Source organism: Nansenia antarctica, assembly GCF_963989245.1.
Source record: "Nansenia antarctica genome assembly, chromosome: 4".
Lineage (NCBI taxonomy): Eukaryota > Metazoa > Chordata > Actinopteri > Argentiniformes > Microstomatidae > Nansenia > Nansenia antarctica.
The window spans coordinates 75,628,663-75,651,162 of record NC_137689.1 but is presented as its reverse complement, the minus strand read 5'-3'; the positions used below and the strand labels follow the sequence as shown (position 1 = coordinate 75,651,162).

Genomic DNA, 22,500 nt, shown 5'->3' with positions numbered 1-22,500 from the left:
TCTATGTCCACAACCTATGATGTTCTGTCTCTCTGTCCCCCAGACCCCAGAGGAGCAACGCAAGACAGAGAGGGACGCTGTCAAGATAGCTGCTGAGATGAAGGCCGAGTTCTGGTCTGTGTCCGCCAAGACAGGTATGACCAGACGCCCCTGTGTTATAATGCTTGTTATATAAGGTGTTATAAGGGTGTTATAAGGGTGTTATATGCTGTGTTATAGGGGTGTTATATGCTGTGTTATAAGGGTGTTATAGGGGTGTTATATGTGTGTTATAAGGGTGTTATAAGGGTGTTATAAGGGTGTTATAAGGGTGTTATATGCTGTGTTATAAGGGTGTTATAGGGGTGTTATATGTGTGTTATTCCAGGGGAGAACGTGGCAGAGTTCTTCTTCAGGGTGGCAGCTCTGGCGTTTGAGGAGTCCATCCTGCAGGACCTGGAGAGAGGGAAGACCACCTCCCGCATCGGAGAAGGAGGAGACATCAGTAAGACGGGGAGGGGGGGGGAGACAGCATCAGTAAGACACCCACGTCACAGCAGGGAGGGGAGGGGGGGGAGGGGGGCGATGGAAGGGTGGGAGGAGAGGAGGGTGGGGGGAGAGGAGGGTGGGAGGAGAGGAGGGTGGGGTTGAGAGTATCAGATTAGATTAGATTAGAATGTTATTGTCATTGCAGAGTACAAGTACTAGACAAGGAGAGGCAGCAGACTGACAGATGATACTGATGTCCTCAGAGTCAAATGTTCCTGTTGCATAAAGCTCACCTATGAGTGACTAAAGTAAGACTGACTTAGACAACCTTGTCACGCAATGCATTCTAGGTAACATAAGACACTTGACAGAAGAAAAATGTATGTATATTGGAGGAATATAATGTGGAGAAAAGTATACTGCTTACCTTAAAGGTTAGCACTTTTCCAACTGACACATAGCTGACTCGTTCCCATAGCAACTGACACTTACGGCTGACTCGTTCCCATAGCAACACAGCTCTTAAGGCTGACTCGTTCCCATAACAACGCAGCTCTTAAATCAAGCTTAGCCTAGGGGGAAGTTTCTAACCTCAAAATAAGTCAGTCGTATTTTTTATGCAACAGGCAGTCTTAATTAGACTGGTCTAACCTGAGAATATAAGACTAGTCTAAGGCTTAGACCCGTCCTAATCTATGTTTATGAGAATATGTGCAATATGACAACCCTCGGGTACATAAGGTTCAGAGATAGGAAATGTTAGAATAGGTATAGCATAGCATAGAGTACAGCACAGTGTTTTATTTGTATAGTATAGTATAGTGGATAGTGTACATAGCCTTTATTTATGTAAACCAGCTCTTTTCCCTTCTTGTTTTTAGTTTTTTTTTCCTAACACCAGGGGAGCCACCCCTCCTAAATGTCGTTGTTTGGTACCTGTACTATATCAATGACAATAAAGACCATTCATCATTCAATATAACACTAGTCTAAGGCTTAGACCCGTCCTAATCTATGTTTATGAGAATATAAAACTAGTCTAAGGCTTGGACCAGTCTTAATCTATGTTTATGCAACTGACCCCTGATCTGCTGACAGTTGGATTAAAAAATAAATAAGAATCAACAGTTGACATTTTTGAATGTTCAACCGTTGTGTGTGTGCTAGGTGAGCTAGGATGATATACACTGAACCAATGTCGGCCTACAACAGTCTGGTTTTGTGTCACTTTCTGTAAATCACTCTTATATCACGTATATGTTACGGTACATGTGGGAATACGGTACATGTGGGAAAACTAGGGTTAGGGTTAGGTGCTACGTCGACTTGGTACATGCTGGCATGTCCAACCCTAACCCTAATCCTATCCCTAACCCCAACCCTACCCCTAACCCTACCCCTAACCCTAACCTTAACCCTAGCACCCTAGCACCTAACCCTAACCCTAGTTTTCCCACATGAACCGTCTTCCCACATGTACCGTAATATATATAATTGTCTGGAGTTGGATTCTTTTTTAGTTTTAATTGATGTGGTCAGATGCTCAAATACCTATGTCTGATTCTAAACTTATAATTAATAATAATATAATAATAAATTATAATAATGAATAGATCCAAAATAATGAATCTGAATGTCTGAATATGAAACGTTGTGTGTCTCCTGTCAGAGGCAGGCAGAGTGGCCCTGGAGGAGCCCGCGGCCCGGGGGGGGAAGAGAGACTGCTGCTAGAACCTTCTGATGCCCAGAGGAGAGGAGAACGCAGGAAGAGATGGAGAGATGGAGAGATGGAGAGACGGAGAGATGGAGAGATGTAGAGAAACGTGGAGAGATGGACGTCAGAGTGGCCTGCCTTCTCCTGCAGCCTCCCTCTCAGTCTCAGCTGGTTCTCTAACGATGCCTTAGTACAGACACACGTCCCTCTTAACTTTTATCACGAAAAACTGCCATGAATTTTGGGATTTATTACGTCCCGAATTTGTATCTGGTCATTAATGACCTTTATTATGCATTATTATTATTATTATTATTATTATTATTATGAAGTATTTTTTAATGAATATTCAGTATTGTGTGTATAGTTTTAAGGAGATGTGTTATAGCCACTATCGTTAGGGTGAAGGAGAGATGGTGTCTATCCTAGTTTATACAGTATCACTGGAATTACCTCCATTCCATCCAAACAAACTTGATAAGAAAACGGAAATGTTGGTTTTGTATTAACGCATTTGGATGCAATTTTACTCATCAATACAATCCCGTGTGTGCTGGGGGGTATTCCATCAGCGTCCCTAAAGGAAAATCCAGGCTTATTTTGATAAGTCTGGGTGTTCTGGCTGTGGTCATGTAATTATTTTTGTGACTAGAGAAACACGGCTTGTTCAACATGAAGCATTTCTCAGATGTAACTATGTTGGATCAACTCTTCTTATCAACAATAAAATCTCATATTTTTATATCGGTCAGAAAAATACAATGTTGCTTGTTTGAATCATGTGCTTTATCATTCTGTTGTAAGTCGCTTTGGAATAAGGCGTCTGCTAAATGCCCTAAATGTGAATGTAATATCAAACATATATATATATATATATATAATATCCAGTGGCGGCTGGTGCTAAAATGTTTGGGTGGGGCACAGGTTATGGGGGAAGAATATCAACTTTAAAATCTGGATTTACAGTCAATTTTAGCATGAGAATAGCTCTACCCCCCTGTACAGACCTCGCCATCCCCTCTACCCCCCTGTACAGACCTCTTCATCCCCTCTACCCCCCTGTACAGACCTCTTCATCCCCTCTACCCACCTCTACAGACCTCTTCATCCCCTCTACCCACCTCTACAGACCTCTCCATCCCCTCTACCCACCTCTACAGACCTCTCCATCCCCTCTACCCCCCTGTACAGACCTCTTCATCCCCTCTACCCCCTGTACAGACCTCTCCATCCCCTCTACCCCCTGTACAGACCTCTCCATCCCCTCTACCCCCCTGTACAGACCTCTCCATCCCCTCTACCCCCTGTACAGACCACTCCATCCCCTCTACCCCCTGTACAGACCTCTTCATCCCCTCTACCCTCCTCTACAGACCTCTTCATCCCCTCTACCCTCCTCTACAGACCTCTTCATCCCCTCTACCCCCCTGTACAGACCTCTTCATCCCCTCTACCCCCCCTGTACAGACCTCTCCATCCCCTCTACCCTCCTCTACAGACCTCTCCATCCCCTCTACCCTCCTCTACAGACCTCTCCATCCCCTCTACCCCCCTGTACAGACCTCTTCATCCCCTCTACCCCCCTGTACAGACCTCTTCATACCCTCTACCCCCCTGTACAGACCTCTTCATCCCCTCTACCCCCCTGTACAGACCTCTTCATCCCCTCTACCCCTCTGTACAGACCTCTTCATCCCCTCTACCCCCCCTGTACAGACCTCTTCATCACCTCTACCCCCCTGTACAGACCTCTTCATCACCTCTACCCCCCCTGTACAGACCTCTTCATCACCTCTACCCCCCTGTACAGACCTCTTCATCACCTCTACCCCCCCCTGTACAGACCTCTTCATCACCTCTACCCCCCCAGTTTTCTCTACAATTTCTACAATTTTCTCTCTACAGTTTCTACACGTCAACGTGTACCGAAACACTTGTTTCCAACGTGGTCCTACGTTTCTCCTACACCAAGACACATACAAAGAGCATAGAAACATACAAAGAGCATAGAAACATACAAAGAGCATAGAAGATACAATCAGAATACAGTCTGCCATTCCTTCTCCCAGCATCGATTTGGTTTTCCTATCATGACTGAAGGACAGATGATTCACTTACTTACACAAGTTTGACTTCGGTAATAGGTCCAGTTGCAATATCAAGTTGGGAACAAAAGATGCCTCCTTCTAATCCATTTGTTCAATTTGTTTACAAAGTCCGGTAGTGGAAAGCAGAACAACGCATTTGTTACTTCACATCCCGCTAGCCATGTTTTCTTCTCATACCAACCCCTCGTAAATCCTCGGTTATACGATTTTCCAATTTTCCCTGCCTTATAAACTTGCTTTATAATTAAATTTGGTCTGGGTGGTCCTAATTCCTTTACTGTTAATTTCTCCTGGTTGCTACGACGGCTGAACGGTGTTTCTTTTAAAGATTCAACCGAGTTGTTCAGAACATTACTAGCCATGGTGAAGCAGGTGAACGAACGTGACGCCGGCCGTATGACATGACGTAAGCACGTACGATGCTTTGTGCATGTCCCAAAACCCCATAGACAAATGACCGAATGGCCTGAAGTTACCAAAATAGATTTTACATGCAAGTCTACGAGAACAGCCTAGTGCAATTTCGAGTAGACTGAAAGTTGCCCTGAAAGGGGCGGGACTTGAAGCTGATTGGAACATACTCCACAGAACACTAGCTGATTGGACTATGATATACTCCACAGAACACTAGCTGATTGGACTATGATATTCAGAAGCAACACTGTCTAGAAGTCATAGAAAAAAAATCTCTCTCTTCTCCCTTTGGTGGGGCATTGTCCAATTGTCCCTAATGAACCAGCCTCCCCTGATAATATCTGCATTATCATAATAAACTTCATCAGCCTGCTTCAACATGCACCGTCGGGATGCGGAGAGGAGGAAATCTACACAGAACGTGACGTCTCCGCTGAAAACCCAATCATCTCCTTTCATCAAATGAGCTGACCAATCACGAAACGATGTGGGCGGGAACACTTCTCGTCAGGAGGAAGTGGAGCTGCTGCTACTCGTGTACAGTTCGCTCTGTCACAAACAACAACACCAATGAGACGAGCTGTAATCTCAGTGTTTCTCTCGTGTTTAATCTAAACGCTGCTTTCTCAACAAGGCAAGTCTGTCTTCACTTCTGTGTGACTCATGTCTCTGCTGCCTCGGCGTGTGGTCCGGTAACTTTCTAAAAGCTCACAGAAGTGAGCAGCTAGTTTGCTAGGGTTAGGGTTAGCTTGCTAAGCTAGCCTGACAGAGATTGTCACGAGTGTCTGTGTGTGTCTGTGTGTGTGTGTGTGTGTGTGTGTCTGTGTCTGTGTGTGTGTGTGTCTGTGTGTGTGTGTGTGTGTGTGTGTGTGTCTGTGTCTGTGTGTGTGTGTGTGTGTCTGTGTGTCTGTGTGTGTGTGTGTGTGTGTCTGTGTGTGTGTGTCTGTGTGTGTGTGTCTCTGTGTGTCTGTGTGTGTGTGTGTGTGTCTGTCTGTGTGTGTGTGTGTCTGTGTGTCTCTGTGTGTCTGTCTGTGTGTGTGTGTGTGTGTGTGTCTGTGTGTCTGTGTGTCTGAGTGTCTGTGTGTGTGTCTGTGTGTCTGTCTGTGTGTGTGTCTGTGTGTCTGACCCTTGTGGTGTCTGTGTGTCTGTGTGTCTGTGTGTCTGACCCTGGTGGTGTCTGTGTGTGTGTGTGTGTGTGTGTGTGTGTGTGTGTCTGTGTCTGTGTGTGTGTGTGTGTGTCTGTGTGTCTGACCCTGGTGGTGTCTGTGTGTCTGTGTGTCTGACCCTGGTGGTGTCTGTGTGTCTGTGTGTGTGTGTGTGTGTGTGTGTGTGTGTGTGTGTGTGTGTCTGTGTCTGTGTGTCTGTGTATCTGTGTGTCTGTGTGTCTGCAGACCCTGGTGGTGTCTGTGTGTCTGTGTGTCCCCAGACCCTGGTGGTGTCTGTGTGTCTGACCCTGCTGGTGTCTGTGTGTCTGTGTGTCTGTGTGTCTGCAGACCCTGGTGGTGTCTGTGTGTCTGTGTGTCTGACCCTGGTGGTGTCTGTGTGTCTGCAGACTCACCATGAAGACTAACAAGTCCTATAAGCTGGTGCTGCACAAGAAAGGCTTTGGAGGGAGCGGTGAGTGACAGTTCATCACTTCGCTGTAGTAATAATATTCATCATTCTGCTGTTGAAGGAGCGTGTTTCAGTGTTTCAGCTGTCACAGTTGTGGTGACATGCTGACATGTATAGGCTCCCCTCTCTTGTGTCACAGATGACGAGTTGTTGGTGAACCCGAAAGTTTTCAATCAAGTCACTCTGGGGGACATCATTGAGATCGCACACCCCACAGATGAATACAGGTGAGCGTGTATGCATGCATGCCAACACGCACCTAAACATGTCTGTGTGTCTCTCTCTGTCTCACCTGTCTCTCCTGTCTCTCACACCTCCACAGCCCTCTGTTGCTGCAGGTGAAGAGTCTCAAAGAAGACCTCCAGAAAGGTATGCCGTGTTTTTACTTTCATTTATTTTTGAAAAATAATTTCTCATCACGCTTGAACACTGTGAGGTGTCTGCACAGTGTATCTGTCCGGTGATGTAACTCATCACTATAACATAGTAACTAGCAATGTGTTTACATTGTGTTAGGGTTCATATACTGTATATAAGTATACTAGTCCATATGTTTATATGTTTATAACAAGTACACAGTTACATGCTGATAAGATGAATGTCAGATGAAGGGCGGCAGGCCGAGATGTGTTGCTTCCTTATGATAATTAATTAATGCTCGAGGTTGACAATTAAGATAAAGTTTATTCCACACACAGCGCTGGGCCAGCCTCTCAATACACGGCAAGCAACGGTGAGAGACTCGCACCTAATGACACTTTGCAGCGGCTTGATATAGGCAAAAGTTGCTGATCAAGCAGCCAGCTGTTTGTCATGCAAATCATCCCCAAAGACAGGGCTCCGTTGAGTCTAGGTAGGGTTGTTGACGAGAAGTCCCCATCTCCCAAAAGTGGCTGATTGTCCTGACAACCCAGCTACCTGACCCTGGTCAGCTGACTGGCTGGTCCTAAATATACTGACCTATTGACCCAGGTTCTATGCTGGTCCCCACTAGCTGTGGTCTCTATATTTGGCTCAGGTCCAGTTACAGAAACGCATGCTGACTCAGAGTGGTCAGTTTATGTCCTGAGAGTGGACACACTTAAAGTATGTTTAAGGTTACACAATGAGTATTGCAATATTTGATAGGCACACAGCATCTTGCACATAGCTACACAAAACGCATCATATCAGCTCACTCTTTTTTTTTCTCCTCTAATGGACAGTAACTTTAATTATTTCTCTTTCTTTCCACATGGCTGAGATATTGCATTCCTCCCCCGGAATTGTCATCAAAGGACTTTCCCCATAGACAAATACAATTCCTCAGTCATGTGGCCTGACAAAGTGAACAAACATCTCACTCCACAATTGACTTGGCATGAGTAAAAGGTCACTTTGTGGTTAACTACTCTGATTAATAATCACCTCCTTTGGATAAAAACCTTTGTTGTTTAAAGGAGAAAATATCCAAATAGGTTTCTTATTGCTATGTCTAACTACTCATTACACATGAAGTAGGTATCATTTCCATCATTAAGTCAAATCACATGCTTTTCCATAGTTTGTTACATAATTATACATTTTTAACAAATAGGGATATCGTCAATCAGTTTCTTGGTTCTTCGATATCCTAGGTCGATCTTCAACAGAGGGACCATCATGCTTTTCCGGTCGCAATGAGGCACTATCTGAGATGCGGATGGCCCATTGTTGTCTTTCCGCCTTATCGTCCTCTTGTATTGTTGCTGTATTATGGAGAGACTCACAGTAGAAATTATTTCATTCACCATCATGATGCTTGCTCAAATGTTTTAACAGTGTTATTGAAACTCTAAATCCTTACCCCCTACTTTTCTCTCCCCTATTGTTCTATGTCCCCATTGTCTGATCTTAAAGGTTTAATCCTGTTGTGGTGAATACGTACAACAATTGTCAACAAACTGGCAAACTCCTGCAACTGAGTCTAGTGCGCTATTTGGTTTAACTCCCTGGATGTCACGACGCATGCGAACAAGATTAGTGTCAGAGTCTTCAGTTAAAGTAAAGTCTGTTTCGTTAGTTAACACCCAGATCGTATACAGAACCGATAAAATTGTGGCCATCCATCTTATGCACAGCGAGGCCAGGATCACACGGTTTCTCTCGGCACGCATCGTCTGTCCGGTATCTCTTGTCCTAGTTTCAATCTTAATTCACAACAACATCAAGAATAATTGTTAATAGCAGAGATAGTCATCATTATGGTACTGAAATCAGTAATCGTTTGTTATACTACGTGTTTTCCCCTTTTCTTGGGTCTCATCGTCAGAGTTGAGAGTGGGTTGGGCCCCCTGTGGTCCCCCCCATCTAGTGAGTTATGCACTTGCCTGCTGAGACATTTTTAGATACAGGGATTGCACAATCGTTAAGTACAGGTAGACAGACATTTAGTGTCTCTCAAAATGGTTAACTCGTCCTTCATCAATGCTCCTAGAGGAAACAAAAGGATTTGTCATTTGACGTTCATGCCATGGGTATTCAAACTAGGACGTGTTGTGAAAAACCGTGAACCGTCCCTTTAATATCCAAATCAGTTCTTCAATACTTAGTTTATTTACTGTCAATGTGCAATCTGAGTCAATTCCCATAAGCATACTTTTAATGAGGTAGATAGGTTCTATTCTACCCGTATGTTAAAAATTCTGATCACCATCGTTACTGATGGCTTGAATACTTCCCCGTTGGTCTATGTACACTATGAGCTTATTTTGCATTAAGGTGTAAATTTGCTGTGAACATTTAAATGTTCTATCCCTCTCTTATAATCAAATATTTCTCAGTCAATCACCCGTTGGTTTTAGTAGATTTATCAGAGACACTCTTGAGTCAGTGTGAATGGTTCTTTATCATAAATGTTGCATCAATGTGTAATGCTCGTGCATTCAGCTGTTGGCCGATTAACACTGTTGATCGTGTGAAGTACTGTCATATTCGTATGTAATTGCTTTATCAAAGTCTGTAGTCTGTCATGTCATTATCATGTTTCCGCTTCCAAACAGAAAAACAACATTTTCATTTACAGTTACACAGAGAATTATTATTTGTGGTTTCCCCTTTCTCTCATCCGTCAATCGTTCACTGTCATTTCAGCCCCCACTTCTGTTAGATTGGCCCTCAGCAACGCCCCCGTTTTTAGTCCGTTGCTCAGTCCCTCTGCATTTTCTTGGTTCTGCCAGGAGACAGAATTGGCAAGAGTTGTGTTGTCCGTTCGGGATTATTCATCAATCAAAATGTCACATATTGCTCTTTGCTTGTGTGAACATCAACAGTCATCAATGCATGGTCTTATCTCTGTTCACTAAGTAAATTCAAATGTTACGTTTACTGAGTCAATGCAGAATTGTATGATAATTACAATAAGAGACAACTACATTTTCATGTCTAACACTTCTATGTGTTCTCTGCGTGTCTGTGTCACCGAGCTGCGTCTTGTTTGCAAGGGCAGTTCTATTAATAGTGTTGGTTCAGAGCGTCGTCCCTGGTGCAGCGTTGTGGAGCAGTGTTTTCCCCTCGTCTCTTTACCACTTTTCTGCTGTTGGTGCTAAGCTATTTAGCTTGTCCTGAAAATACAATAGTTATTCATTTCACTCTTTATCATTTGTTTACAATATGTTAATCAATACAAGGATTATTATTACTTAACTCACTGATTTCCCTATAACTCTATCACTCGACATGCTTCACGTAAGACTTCATTACCCATAATGCTTAGTATTCATTCCATCCCTCTAGGTCTGCGTATTGCGCAAGCTCCAAGACTTGTGGTTGGTGTCGCTTATTAAACAATCCCAAAGCTTCTAATTCCCTTATTCGTTTTTCAATCAATGCTGGTGTCATTGAGAAAATGTCTGGTGTTGATAATTTGAAGTTCTTTGCATCTTCTCCAATACCATCTAGAATCATATTTGTAAAGAATGCGTTAGGTTTGTCATCTAATTCCAAATTCGCCTTTTCTCTCCAGGTATTTTGGAATCTGATTACAAAGTCAGACATTGTTTCATTAGGCTTACGTTTACAGTTCAGAATCTGTGAGATATCACGGTTTTGGCTGGCATGTTCGTTTAGAAATTTGGTTAATTGTTCAATGTGAGTCACTTTGTGTTGTTTATTAAACCATGGGAATCGTTCATTAATTGTATTACCTCTACATGGCCCATCATTATTTTCATTCAAAGTTTCACAAGCATTTATCAAAGTATCAATTTCAACATCTGGCATTAACGTGATCAGAATGTATCTTAAATCCGTGCCATTCAAATTACCATGTAGCAACATTGTTTCATACCAATTTATGAATCCTTTTGGGTTAATCAAGGGTCTGGGTGCGTCGACTATGATTGCAGATACGTCAGTCAGGGTTAATGGTTTATACAGTACTTTCTCCTCTATATTTAACAATGGTGCCTGCACCCGGACCACGCTGCGTATCACAGCCTGCTCCGCCTGTTCCGGCTGTACAGGAGGAGACACGCTCTGTATCTCCTTTACCTTGGGTATAGGGTTAAACCTATTGTGTTCCTTCTTTCTGACAATATTACCAGGCCATTGATTAGACATTATTACCCATGCTTGATAGACTTCTTTCATGTAATCAATATCCCATAATGGGTCGCAAATGCTTTTGTTTGATATCAAATATTCATCAATAATCTTTAGTTTATTCTTTTCAAAACTCCCGATACTTGGGAAATTATCGTCACTCCATTCCGCAATCTTTGTTAGAAACGGTTCTGCATAGAATGGTCCTAATTTAAGTAAAATCCATCCTTTTGGTGTCACTGTATCAGTGTATTTTATCGGAATATCAATTATGTGTGGATCAATTTCCAATAGTTTATTAATAGCTTTCTTTTCCCCTCGTGGCAAGTCCCTAACCGACTTGTACTTAATAATCCGTTTCTCACAATTTGCCGTCCTAGACATTCGATTCCCCATGTTTGATTAATTACACTGCACACAATGTTAGTAAAAAGGAATTCTTTTATCTAAATTGTCTCGTTAGAGCTTTATAGTTACACCATTCGTGTCATATACTTTAATTCAGTCTGTTGCATTGCGTCTCATCAAGGTCAATTAAATCCACGTCTCATCTGTTCTCTCCTGTCTTAATAAATCAATCTTGTCACTCAAATCTGTTGCGCTGTACCATTAACACAAATACCATATCTTTTCAAATTCTTATCGTCCTACAACTGTCTTATTACCGCTGACCTATATCTTTCATTATACTAGGCCACTTATAAACACTTTCTTTAAATCACACTTCAAATTACATACCATAACCACTTGCGTGTCAATACCTTATTCATTTAACCATCTTAATCAACATTCTACTTCATAGTTTCAATTGACTCAAGCGTGCTTCTGCAGTTCACCTTATTTCCTGTCAAATACCTCAATATGTCTGTACCTTACAGATAAACAAATAAAAACCCCCGGAATGCCCAATTCCGTTTAATCAATTCTTCTATGAATTAATCAATATCCAGTGTCAGTATTAATCTCCTCCAGAGTGACACCTAGCAGCTCTGTCCTTTTTATACCATATTATCCTATATGTGGATTAATGACCTTCATGTTCACACCAATACTCAACCTTTAATATTTAGTCAAATCTAGTCATTGGCCCCCCCATCATCAAATTCATCCCCTTTCCTTCATTCAAGGAAAAAAAATTACAGGTTTTTCCCTCTAGAACAACAATTCAGGTTAAGCACACAACCACACTGGTTTATCTGCCTTACCTGTCTCGCTGAATCTAGGATCCTGTTCGTTAAACGCCAATTGATAAGATGAATGTCAGATGAAGGGCGGCAGGCCGAGATGTGTTGCTTCCTTATGATAATTAATTAATGCTCGAGGTTGACAATTAAGATAAAGTTTATTCCACACACAGCGCTGGGCCAGCCTCTCAATACACGGCAAGCAACGGTGAGAGACTCGCACCTAATGACACTTTGCAGCGGCTTGATATAGGCAAAAGTTGCTGATCAAGCAGCCAGCTGTTTGTCATGCAAATCATCCCCAAAGACAGGGCTCCGTTGAGTCTAGGTAGGGTTGTTGACGAGAAGTCCCCATCTCCCAAAAGTGGCTGATTGTCCTGACAACCCAGCTACCTGACCCTGGTCAGCTGACTGGCTGGTCCTAAATATACTGACCTATTGACCCAGGTTCTATGCTGGTCCCCACTAGCTGTGGTCTCTATATTTGGCTCAGGTCCAGTTACAGAAACGCATGCTGACTCAGAGTGGTCAGTTTATGTCCTGAGAGTGGACACACTTAAAGTATGTTTAAGGTTACACAATGAGTATTGCAATATTTGATAGGCACACAGCATCTTGCACATAGCTACACAAAACGCATCATATCACATGCTAACTCCCCCCTGTCTATATACTAGGGCTGGGCAAACGATCAACATTTTTTTTTAGATAATCGTAAGAATTAACGATCAATTATCGATTAATCAATAAGCTTTTTTTTCATAAAAAAAAAAAAAACTAGGGCAGAAATAACAAGCATGTTTTCCTTGGGGAAAAAACGTTATTTGTGTTGCTATTGCAGAATTGCACAATGCACACATTCATTCATTCACATTAACTAGACACTACAGTCAGATAACAATCCTCTTAAACAAGGCAGTGAGTAGCCTAAATTGTTTAACTTAAAAACACATTTTACATTATAAATAAAAATATAGAAAATAAGTAACTCACCATAGGAGCAGTAAAAAAACAGTTACTCACAAATAGGAGGATGACTGAAAACGTTAGTGTCCTTAAGAGCGTCCAGCTTAACTTAAATTTAAACTCCAGCGCGCTGGTTATGGAACGTCGCGATGGAACAGGATATGCTGGCTCGACTATTTGCATCAGTGCACGAAATCCTCTACCCTCGACAAAACTGAGCGGCAGAATATCTGTTTCAATTAATTTGCAGATGGCCATCGTTATTTTCTCTTCTCGTTGTGCATCACACCTCCCGCGTATAAGATGAGGCATGATGGAGGGCTGAGAAGTACAAGGTAGCGAAGGAGCAGTCAGGGTCGGGTGTACGGTTTGCAGGTGGTATTTCATCGGGGTCGTCGTCGTATTATATTTATAGGTCACTGCGCAGTGTTTGCAATGAACGAGGTCGCCTTTCAGATCAAAATGCTCCCACTAGTCCAGTCAATCTGTGGTTTAACCCAGGGGAAATTGCAATAGTAATCATTCAAGTTTTTTTGTGATCCCTAGGGACAACCAAATAACATATTAAAAGTCTTAGTCTTAATATTTATTGGATCAAGGTAAATTCAGGGGTCGAAAATGTGGTTTTTTGTGCCAGGCGTAACACATCCAGTTAATAGGATAAAAAATTTAACTAATAGATATCACCATGAAACTTCCCCAGTTAATCACTTACATTAAGACTACTATTTTTTGTATTACAAGTTTTCTGAAATATTATGTTTAAATATGCAAATTAGGCATTATCTAATGAAATATGTGCTAATTTGCATAACATTCAAGATCAGAAATCTGAACATTGGATAAAGCCAGGTTAAAAATTCTTGTTTCATCTTGTTGTCATATTAGAGTCACGGTCCTCTATAACAGGGAATTTGGAATTTGGAACGTTCCATGGCCATCAATTGTTCGGATATTATGGTCAGCATTATCAGCAACATATTGTATGAAGTGCCCAGGTGTGAGTCCACGTACCTCAAGTTTCTCAGCTACTGCAGCACTTCTTTCATACATCTGTACCTCTGGATATGAACAGCCAAACCCAAGGTGACAGACTGTCAACTAGAAATGTTGATGCAAAGTGGTGATGCATTTGTACACCAACCCCAAGCTGAAGTGGTGGAAGTAGAGCTCTTGGTCTGGTAGCTTGCATCATGGCTTGGCCGATGGAACAAACTTTTAATTCCTTTTCTTTCCCAACAAATAGTGTGCGCAGGAAGAGTTGCAGAGACTGTGGAACATATAGCAGTGTCTTCATCACTGATGACATTTCTAGACTTGTTGGATAGGAACTATTTCCCTGCACAACAGACCTAATGTCAGATTTCAAGACTTCTGCTGCAGCCATAATAAGCCTCTCCTTGTCATTATCATTGCTCTTGGATCCTTCAAAAAAGTCATGGAGAATTGCTGAAGCCGTCCTTCGGAATGTCACCACATTCTGTTTTCCTTTTACCTCACTGAGCAAAATGTCACAACCAAAGTGACTCTGAAGTTGTTCTTTCATGTGGCGAAAGCTGTATGGCTCCTCATCATCTCCTAAGTAGTCCTTCATCCTGATGATGAGGTCATTTATTGTCGTCTGCTCCTCATCACTATGGCGCAGATAGTCTGCCACTTTCAAAAAAGCATCACCACGAGAAAGGGACCGGGGCCTCCCAGATTTACGCCTTTTTGAGCCATCTTGAAAACACTTGGGAACTTGTCTTCCAGTTCTGAAGCTGCCGTTGCAAGACTTGTGGTATACTGTGTCAGCAGCATGAAGGTCATTCACATCAGTAACGTGCAGTGAGGTCATTGGCTGGGTAGGCAGTGAGCTATTTAAAAAAAATCATGCGATTAACGCAGCAGCCAGACTTCAAATGGCATAGCGCATAATATAAAGGCAATCAATAGCCCTTATATCTTTTAACGCAGGCTCAAAACTCACTTCTTCAAGAAGTAGGCCTACTACCAGAATCCTTCAAGCACCTATTGTATTGTTAGTTTGCTATTCTTCTCTATGCTATTGCTATTGCTATACTGTATTTTTAGTTTGCTATTCTTCATTTTGCCTTAAAAAAGCAGTACACTCCTACGTTAAATGCAATTATTGTAAGTCGCTTTGAATAAAAGCGTCGGCTAAATGACTGTAATGTAATGTAGGCTAATATACTATACTATAAAGTCAATCACATAGCCCATATACACTATACTATCAAATAGCTGGTCAAAAATGTCATGTATTGTTATTATCTCATAATAACTACACACAGCGTAGCGCAACAGCCTGTATGGCATTGCCTACATTCACCTGCATCTCAACAGGATTTACAGCAGCACGCAAAACAGCTCAATGACAATATAAACTCACCTGCATCAACAACACAGGATTTACAGCATTTGAACCGGCACGCAATAGCATACATTATCTTAACTGTTGGATATCCATGATGCTGATCTCAAGTTAGCTGGGGAAATGTAGAACCGCGGCGCGAACAGCAGAGGAATGCCGCTACGGCAAGCCAAACGCAAACTGTCAATCATGCTGTCAGAGGCAGCCTGCACGGTGCCTCAACGTCCATCAATGAAGACAATGTGAGAACAGACTACGCATGCGCAAACCTACGAAACCGTTGGTCTATCACTTCGCATAGCACAGAGGCACAAGCACAGTCTGCCTCAGCCTCTCGCCAGCAATCAGCTAGCTTTGGGAGCAAACTCTCCTGGTGCCAGGGCATGCATTATATTTTTATAACAACTCATTTATTTTTATTTTAACAACATTTTAACACATTAAAGTTAAGAATAATGAGTAAAATAAATAAAATATATATATATTTTTTTTTAGATAAAAAAATTATTTAAAAATAATTTTTAAAGACTGATATTCTTTTTCTTTCTTAAATGCCTGGGTGAGGCACTGCCTACCCTGCCTCACCTGACTGCACGCCACTGCTTCACATATAGCAATCTTCCTCTCACTATATCAGACCAATGGTCCGAACGCTTAGTGCAACATTCAAGTAATTTGGTCTGGAAGTCTTTGGTCCTGACAGGAATCAGTTTGAACTCTTTTAACTTGCCTGAATATCTGTCATGCACCCCACAAAACAAACAGTGATCTTTGTATGAAAATGAGGGGCCAGATGATCTGCGCTTACAACCAACTACCCCTGCTTCAATATCTTGCTGCTGTTTCTTCTGTTTTTCTATGTCCTGTGGGTTGGTAAATTTCCTCCGGCATTCTACATGAACCACTTGGCCAGGGACTACGGTTATGCCTACATTGCATTGTTCATTGGCTCTGACAATACCATCACATCCCTTCTGGGTTAACTTGACAGTCGGCACGTCATCAGATGTTTGGTTCCCACAGAATACACACTCATCCGTCTCCATCTGGAACAAAGTTATTAAACAAGGCACACTTTTAAACTTCTGATATATTTTGCTCTGCTAACGAACACTATCACCCTGCCAGCTGTGGCTAGCTAGCAAATGTCAGCTAACCACTAGCTAACATGACGAGTAACCTGTAATTCAATGCAGCAAAAATGAAGACTGTTGACAATTATAAACGTGTTTTATTGTATTGAGTCGTAGAATTAAAGGAATGTCTAATCCTTTGTTTGAACTAGGCTACTTACCAGTGACAGCTGTACACACACTGTGGCTAGCTAGCAAACGTCAGCTAACCGCTAGCGAAGAGTAACCTGTAATTCAATGCAGCAAACGCCCGTTCTACCCGGTTTTGCCTTCCATCCACACGCACCCGGCGTTCGCGGTTACTGAAACCGTGCTTTCTTGAGAACTCCGGCCAGGGTGAACTTTTGTAGAAACTCCGGTTTCAGCGGAGAGGTGTATACGAGAAAACCGGGGTTTTCGGCTTGAACGTCAATTGTGCGACATCTATGACGTCAGAATATATGCGCCATTAGGCATTAGGCATTAGGCTACTTGTAAACAAAGAAGAAGAAGCAGAAGAAGAAGAGGCTACATGTGCTAAGATGGACGTAAGGAAGATCCTGCTGATTTTAAACATGCTAACAGGAGTAGTTTCTTGTATGCAGAATAAAATCCAGTTAATCGCCGAGTTACTGGAGCAACAGAGGTACCGGAATATGCAACGGAGAATGCTGCTAGAACCAGCAGTCTTCTTTTAAAGTAACATAAACAAACTGTACAATAAAAATGTAAAAATGTAAAATAAAGTCTCTTGTTATTTACAAGGTAATATTAATTGAGCTGCCTTTTCAGTAAAAAAAAACTACTTAAAGTTGTAGGCCTACATACAACATTGGTTACATGGTTACACTACACACTTACACCCGGTTTTGTGTGGATGGTGTTTTTTTATAACTGTGATTGTGTGGACGCGTTACAAAAAAAACGGTGTAATGTGGACAAGGCCTAGCTAGCAGCGTTTGTTGTGGTTTCATCAGTGACTTTTCTCCCATTCTGTGTTTGAGGTGCACCAACATTCAAATACTCGTGTCGTCTTCAATATCTGTCCGATTTCAATGTGTGACACATCATTCGAAAGCTTACAATCTGTATTTTCAGAATATGTAAAAAACTGAAAGTGTATGTTGGCAACTGATTGATGAAAATATTGTCTGGCGTCACATTTGGCAAATAAGTGGGTGTTGGGGTAGTTGTACCCCTAATACAGGTATAAGACTTAAGAATATCCTCTGAAAAAGTGTTTTATTGGAAAGATTGACCCCCAAAACATAGGAAAAGACACCAAATATGTTGGATAGGTATACATAGGCCCTCCAATATTAACACCATTTTACCCAGATGGTGTCACTCAAAAACATTGTTTAACCTCTTTTGACCTTGAAAAAAGTATGATCCAATAAATTAATTAATTAAGACTTTTAGTATATGATGCAGGAGGGTATTAGGAACAATAAAAACTATGAAACATTACTATTGCAATTTCTCCTGGGTTGGGCCTTTTTTTGTTTGTTAGATTGACTGGACTACACACCAAGCTTCGTTTCGCTCGCTTCGCCATTTTCCAAGCAGTGTGTGTTCCAACAGTTTACCGCACAGCTGATTAATCAATTAAACATGCAAGGTGCCTTTCAGGAAGTAGTGGAGATCGTGCACCTATTACTGGAGGTCAGGTTACACTAACGTACGGGAACTTCCGTCATGCCGTACTGCGTTGCGAAATTCAATGCGAAGGCAAATGCAAAGTTCATTTCTCACACATAACGTGGACAAACTAATTTCCATTATTATTATTATTATTAAAAAAAATATTAATGATTATCGAGCAAAATATTTTGTTATCGACCAAGACCTTATCGATCAATTAATCGATCATCGATCATTGATGCCCACCCCTACTATATACCCCCCTGTGAATAGGCCATATATAAGTATAGAAGTTCACATAATAGATGCCTACCGATCACTTATCCCCCTATTTATATCCCCCCGTATTTATGTCTATTTATGTCTCATTCTTGTTTTTTTATTATCTTAGGACTGTGTTTGTTTGTTAGCACCTAGGACTTTGCATTATATGTCGTTGTACCTGTTACAATGAAAGATCAATGTGTTCTGTCCTCCAGAGACCATCAGTGTGGACCAGACCGTAGCCCAGGCCTTCAAGCTCCGGGCCTACCAGGACGTCATCGTCAACATCGTGGATCCTAAGGTGTGTTTTTTATTACATCTCAATGTACAAGTACACAAGAGTAAATAGTACTTTTAATAAAATAGTACTTAATAATAAGTAAAGTAAATAAGTAATCCTACAGTAATAAAGTCATAAAGTGATGGTACGACAGTGTCCTCTGCAAGAGAGAGAAAGTTATGTCTGAATTATGTGTGTATTATGTCTATTATGTGTGTATTATGTGTGTATTATGTGTATTATATGTGTATTATGTCTGTATTTGTGTGGTAGGATGTGACCCTGGACCTGGTAGAACTCACCTTCAAAGACCAATACATAGGGAGGGGAGACATGTGGAGGCTGAAGAAGAGTCTGGTGAGAGAGGGAGGGAGGGAGGGAGGGGGAGAGGGAGGGAGAGGGAGGGAGAGGGAGGGAGGGAGGGAGGGAGAGACAGGGAGGGAGGGAGAGAGAGGGAGGGAGGGAGGGAGAGAGGGAGGGAGGGAGAGCAGTGGGAGTGGGTGCATACATGAGTGGATTTACTGAGTACATGGGTCATGAGGTTTCTTCTGACACTAACTGTTTATTTCAGGTGAGCACCTGTGCTTACGTGACCCAGAAGGTGGAGTTTGCAGGCATCAGGTACCTGAATACATTTCACCTGATAACACCTGGATGTTGTTGTTGTGCTGTCTGGGTTTCTGTGCCTCACCCTGTATGTCCTCCTCCTCCTCCTCCTCCTCTACCACCACCCCCCCCCTCCTCCTCCTCCACCTCCTCCTTCTCCTCCTCCTCCTCCTCCTCCGCCTCCTCCTCCTCCTCCCCCCCCCTCCTCCTCAGAGCCCAGGCCAGTGAGCTGTGGGTGAAGGGAGAGAAGGTCACCTGTGGCTACATCAGTGAAGACACCAGGGTGAGTAACAGTACAGACAGTAACAGACACAGTAACAGACACCAGGGTGAGTAACAGTACAGACAGTAACAGACAGTAACAGACACCAGGGTGAGTAACAGTACAGACAGTAACAGACACCAGGGTGAGTAACAGTACAGACAGTAACAGACACCAGGGTGAGTAACAGTACAGACAGTAACAGACAGTAACAGACACCAGGGTGAGTAACAGTACAGACAGTAACAGACACAGTAACAGACACCAGGGTGAGTAACAGTACAGACAGTAACAGACACAGTAACAGACACCAGGGTGAGTAACAGTACAGACAGTAACAGACAGTAACAGACACCAGGGTGAGTAACAGTACAGACAGTGATCAACAGAGTCATTGAGAATGTTTTCAGGTACTGAACTGAGTGACAGAGACATTGTGATACATTGTAATAATAATAATAATAATAATAATTCATTAGATTTATATAGCGCTTTTCCGAGGCTCAAAGACGCTGACAATATGGGAAAAACGGAAAACACAGAAACAACAAGCAACAGATAACATAGAACACAGAGTTAACGAACGGGGAAGGGGAGGTTGTATGCATGTCCATGGGGGGAGGGGGGTGGCAGGGTTAGGGGAGATGGTTAGGGATAGGGGAGGTTGTATGCATGTCCAGGGGGGGGGCGGGGGTGGCAGGGATGGGGGAGATGGCTAGGGGTAGGGGAGGCTGTAGGCGTGGGAGAACAGGTAGGTTTTGAGGTGGGATTTAAAAGTGAGGAGTGATTGTAAGGGGCGGCGGTAGTCTAGAGGTTAGATAGGCCGGCTAGCAATCAGAAGGTCGTTGGTTCGATCCCCGCCTCAGGAGGGAGCTGCATGTGAGCTGGTGACTGGAGGGTTGCTGGCATCATATCTAAGGTGCCGTTGTGCCCGTGAGCAAGGCACTTAACCCCTAATTGATCCATGGGCGCTGACTATGGCTGACCCTGTGTCTAGAGCAAAAAATAAATGTCGTTGTCCTCTGTGCAATGACAGAAAGGTTGATTCAAATCTAATCTAATACATATTTCCTCTCAACTCTTGGTGATGTTGCGTTTCATGTTTGTTTGTTTCGTGACTGTCTCCCCCGTCACCACGGTAACCAGGTGGTGTTCAGGTCCACCTCCGCCATGGTGTACATCTTCATCCAGATGAGCTGTGAGATGTGGGACTTTGACATCTACGGTTAGTTGGACTTCCTGACGTCATCAATGTATTCATTAGTTATACGCTTTTCTTTTTGTCTGAATGTTTATTTTGTCTTGGGTGTAAAAGTGACATTAACACTAGAACAGCCCTGTCTATGTTACCTACTATAAGAGCCGCCTCGGGGGACAAATGACCATAGTCTTTACAATGGGAAGCTGCTATTTACACACAACGTCCACTAGTTAGAGCGTCTTGTAAATTAGCCTGCCTCCTACACAGAAATACTGCAAAATAGCTTTATATTAGCTATTATATTAGATATTTGGTAGAACGCACATATCTAGGAAAAGTCATGAAAGGAGGGTCCTGAAATTTGATCGAGTGCAAAGGTATACAATTCTTTTTTCCTTTTTTTTCCTCAGGTGATCTCTACTTTGAGAAGGCGGTCAGTGGTTTCCTGTCAGACTTGTTTGCCAAATGGAAGGTGAGTGATTGATGTTCTGCGTCACGGTTGCTGCTCTTAAACCCAGTGGCCGAACTGTGGAACACGTTCATGTTTTAAGCAGTAAAACACCAAGGGCCCTATTATACACTTCTTAACTTGCCGTCTTAAGTCTTAATTAAGACGCACCGCCAGGTTAAGACCTACCGCCACCCTTATTATGCGCTTCATACGCGCTACTGCTATTATGCAGGTGTCGATAGGCGCCCACACATAAGACGTAAAACTCCCGTGCATATATTGCTCATTGTGGGAGTGTTCATATGTTAATGAAGTGCACTAGGCGCCCCTGCTATTATGCGATCTGACTTTGCTCCTAGCGCTAAGAAGTGGTTTGAAAAGATCTTAAGTTTAGACTTCATGCACGTTTTGAAACACGAGCGCGCCTCCGCGGTTTGCGCATGCATGTGGGCACACATGAACACGCACGTGGCTCCACGGCAAGACGTCAATTACGGTCACAGTATAAATGCTTTATTTCAGAAGGGAGAGGCAGAGAAGCGCGCTGACCTCCTTCTTAGGACTTCCATAATAGCATAGCGCCAATGACTCAACGCAGCCGGTTCTTAAAGGGAATGGCACCTGGCACGCTGATTGGGTTGATTGAGAAGACGCCCAAAACACACCCATGACTAATTTCTTTGCTTAGCGCCGGGTTTTAGGCGCCCACTACCGCACGCATAATAGCAAAGTGGCCTTGACCACGCCTCCACGTCTTAAATTTAGATCTACCGCCTCGTCTTATTGCTTCAAACTTATGAAGTGCATAATAGGGCCCCAAGGGTGTTCTGATATTCATCCTTGAGAGATGTGACTGACTTTCCTCAGGAGAAGAACTGCAGCCACGAGGTGACGGTGGTTCTCTTCTCACGCACCTTCTACAACGCCAAGACCATGGGTGAGCCCCCCTCTCCCTTTAAGACCATGGGTGAGCCCCCCTCGCCCTTTACCTTTTAGACATTCAGCAGAAGTCTTTATCCCAAGCGACTTACAACAAGTACATTTGTCTAAAGTAAGTGAATCATCTGTCCGTCAGTCATCATAAGAAAACAAATCTATGCTATGCCAGGACCAGGGGCCCGAGGCAAGGCCGTCACAACACTAGGAGAAGGAAGACTTCCCCATTCTGTGAGACTTAATGAATGTCATATGCTTTCTGTTGTATCATGATGATTCAATTTTTTAAATGTTTTTACTCACAAATCCGTTGACCTCAGAGGAGTTCCCTGAGATCCTCCG

At 42.7% G+C, this 22,500-nt stretch overlaps 2 protein-coding genes across 2 annotated transcripts in view; both read left to right on the top strand.

The window, feature by feature from the left end:
• The window catches only part of rab36 (RAB36, member RAS oncogene family), a gene marked incomplete at both ends in the record, with an annotated part of 9,617 nt that extends 7,418 nt beyond the window's left edge, over positions 1-2,199 (top strand). Inside the window, 3 exons of the mRNA XM_080529730.1 lie at positions 44-134; positions 368-484; positions 2,138-2,199. Coding sequence (XP_080385856.1) covers positions 44-134; positions 368-484; positions 2,138-2,199 — 270 coding nt within the window. The remainder of the gene's footprint in view (positions 1-43; positions 135-367; positions 485-2,137) is intronic.
• Positions 2,200-6,263: 4,064 nt separating this feature from the next.
• depdc5 (DEP domain containing 5, GATOR1 subcomplex subunit) overlaps positions 6,264-22,500 on the top strand; it is a gene marked incomplete at both ends in the record, with an annotated part of 55,097 nt that continues 38,860 nt past the window's right edge. Inside the window, 11 exon segments of the mRNA XM_080529728.1 lie at positions 6,264-6,321; positions 6,458-6,545; positions 6,641-6,687; positions 18,638-18,723; positions 18,976-19,059; positions 19,274-19,323; positions 19,522-19,591; positions 20,717-20,795; positions 21,182-21,243; positions 22,090-22,159; positions 22,479-22,500. The exon segment at positions 22,479-22,500 is cut by the window's right edge and continues 51 nt beyond it. Of these exon segments, the coding sequence (XP_080385854.1) occupies positions 6,264-6,321; positions 6,458-6,545; positions 6,641-6,687; positions 18,638-18,723; positions 18,976-19,059; positions 19,274-19,323; positions 19,522-19,591; positions 20,717-20,795; positions 21,182-21,243; positions 22,090-22,159; positions 22,479-22,500 (716 nt within the window).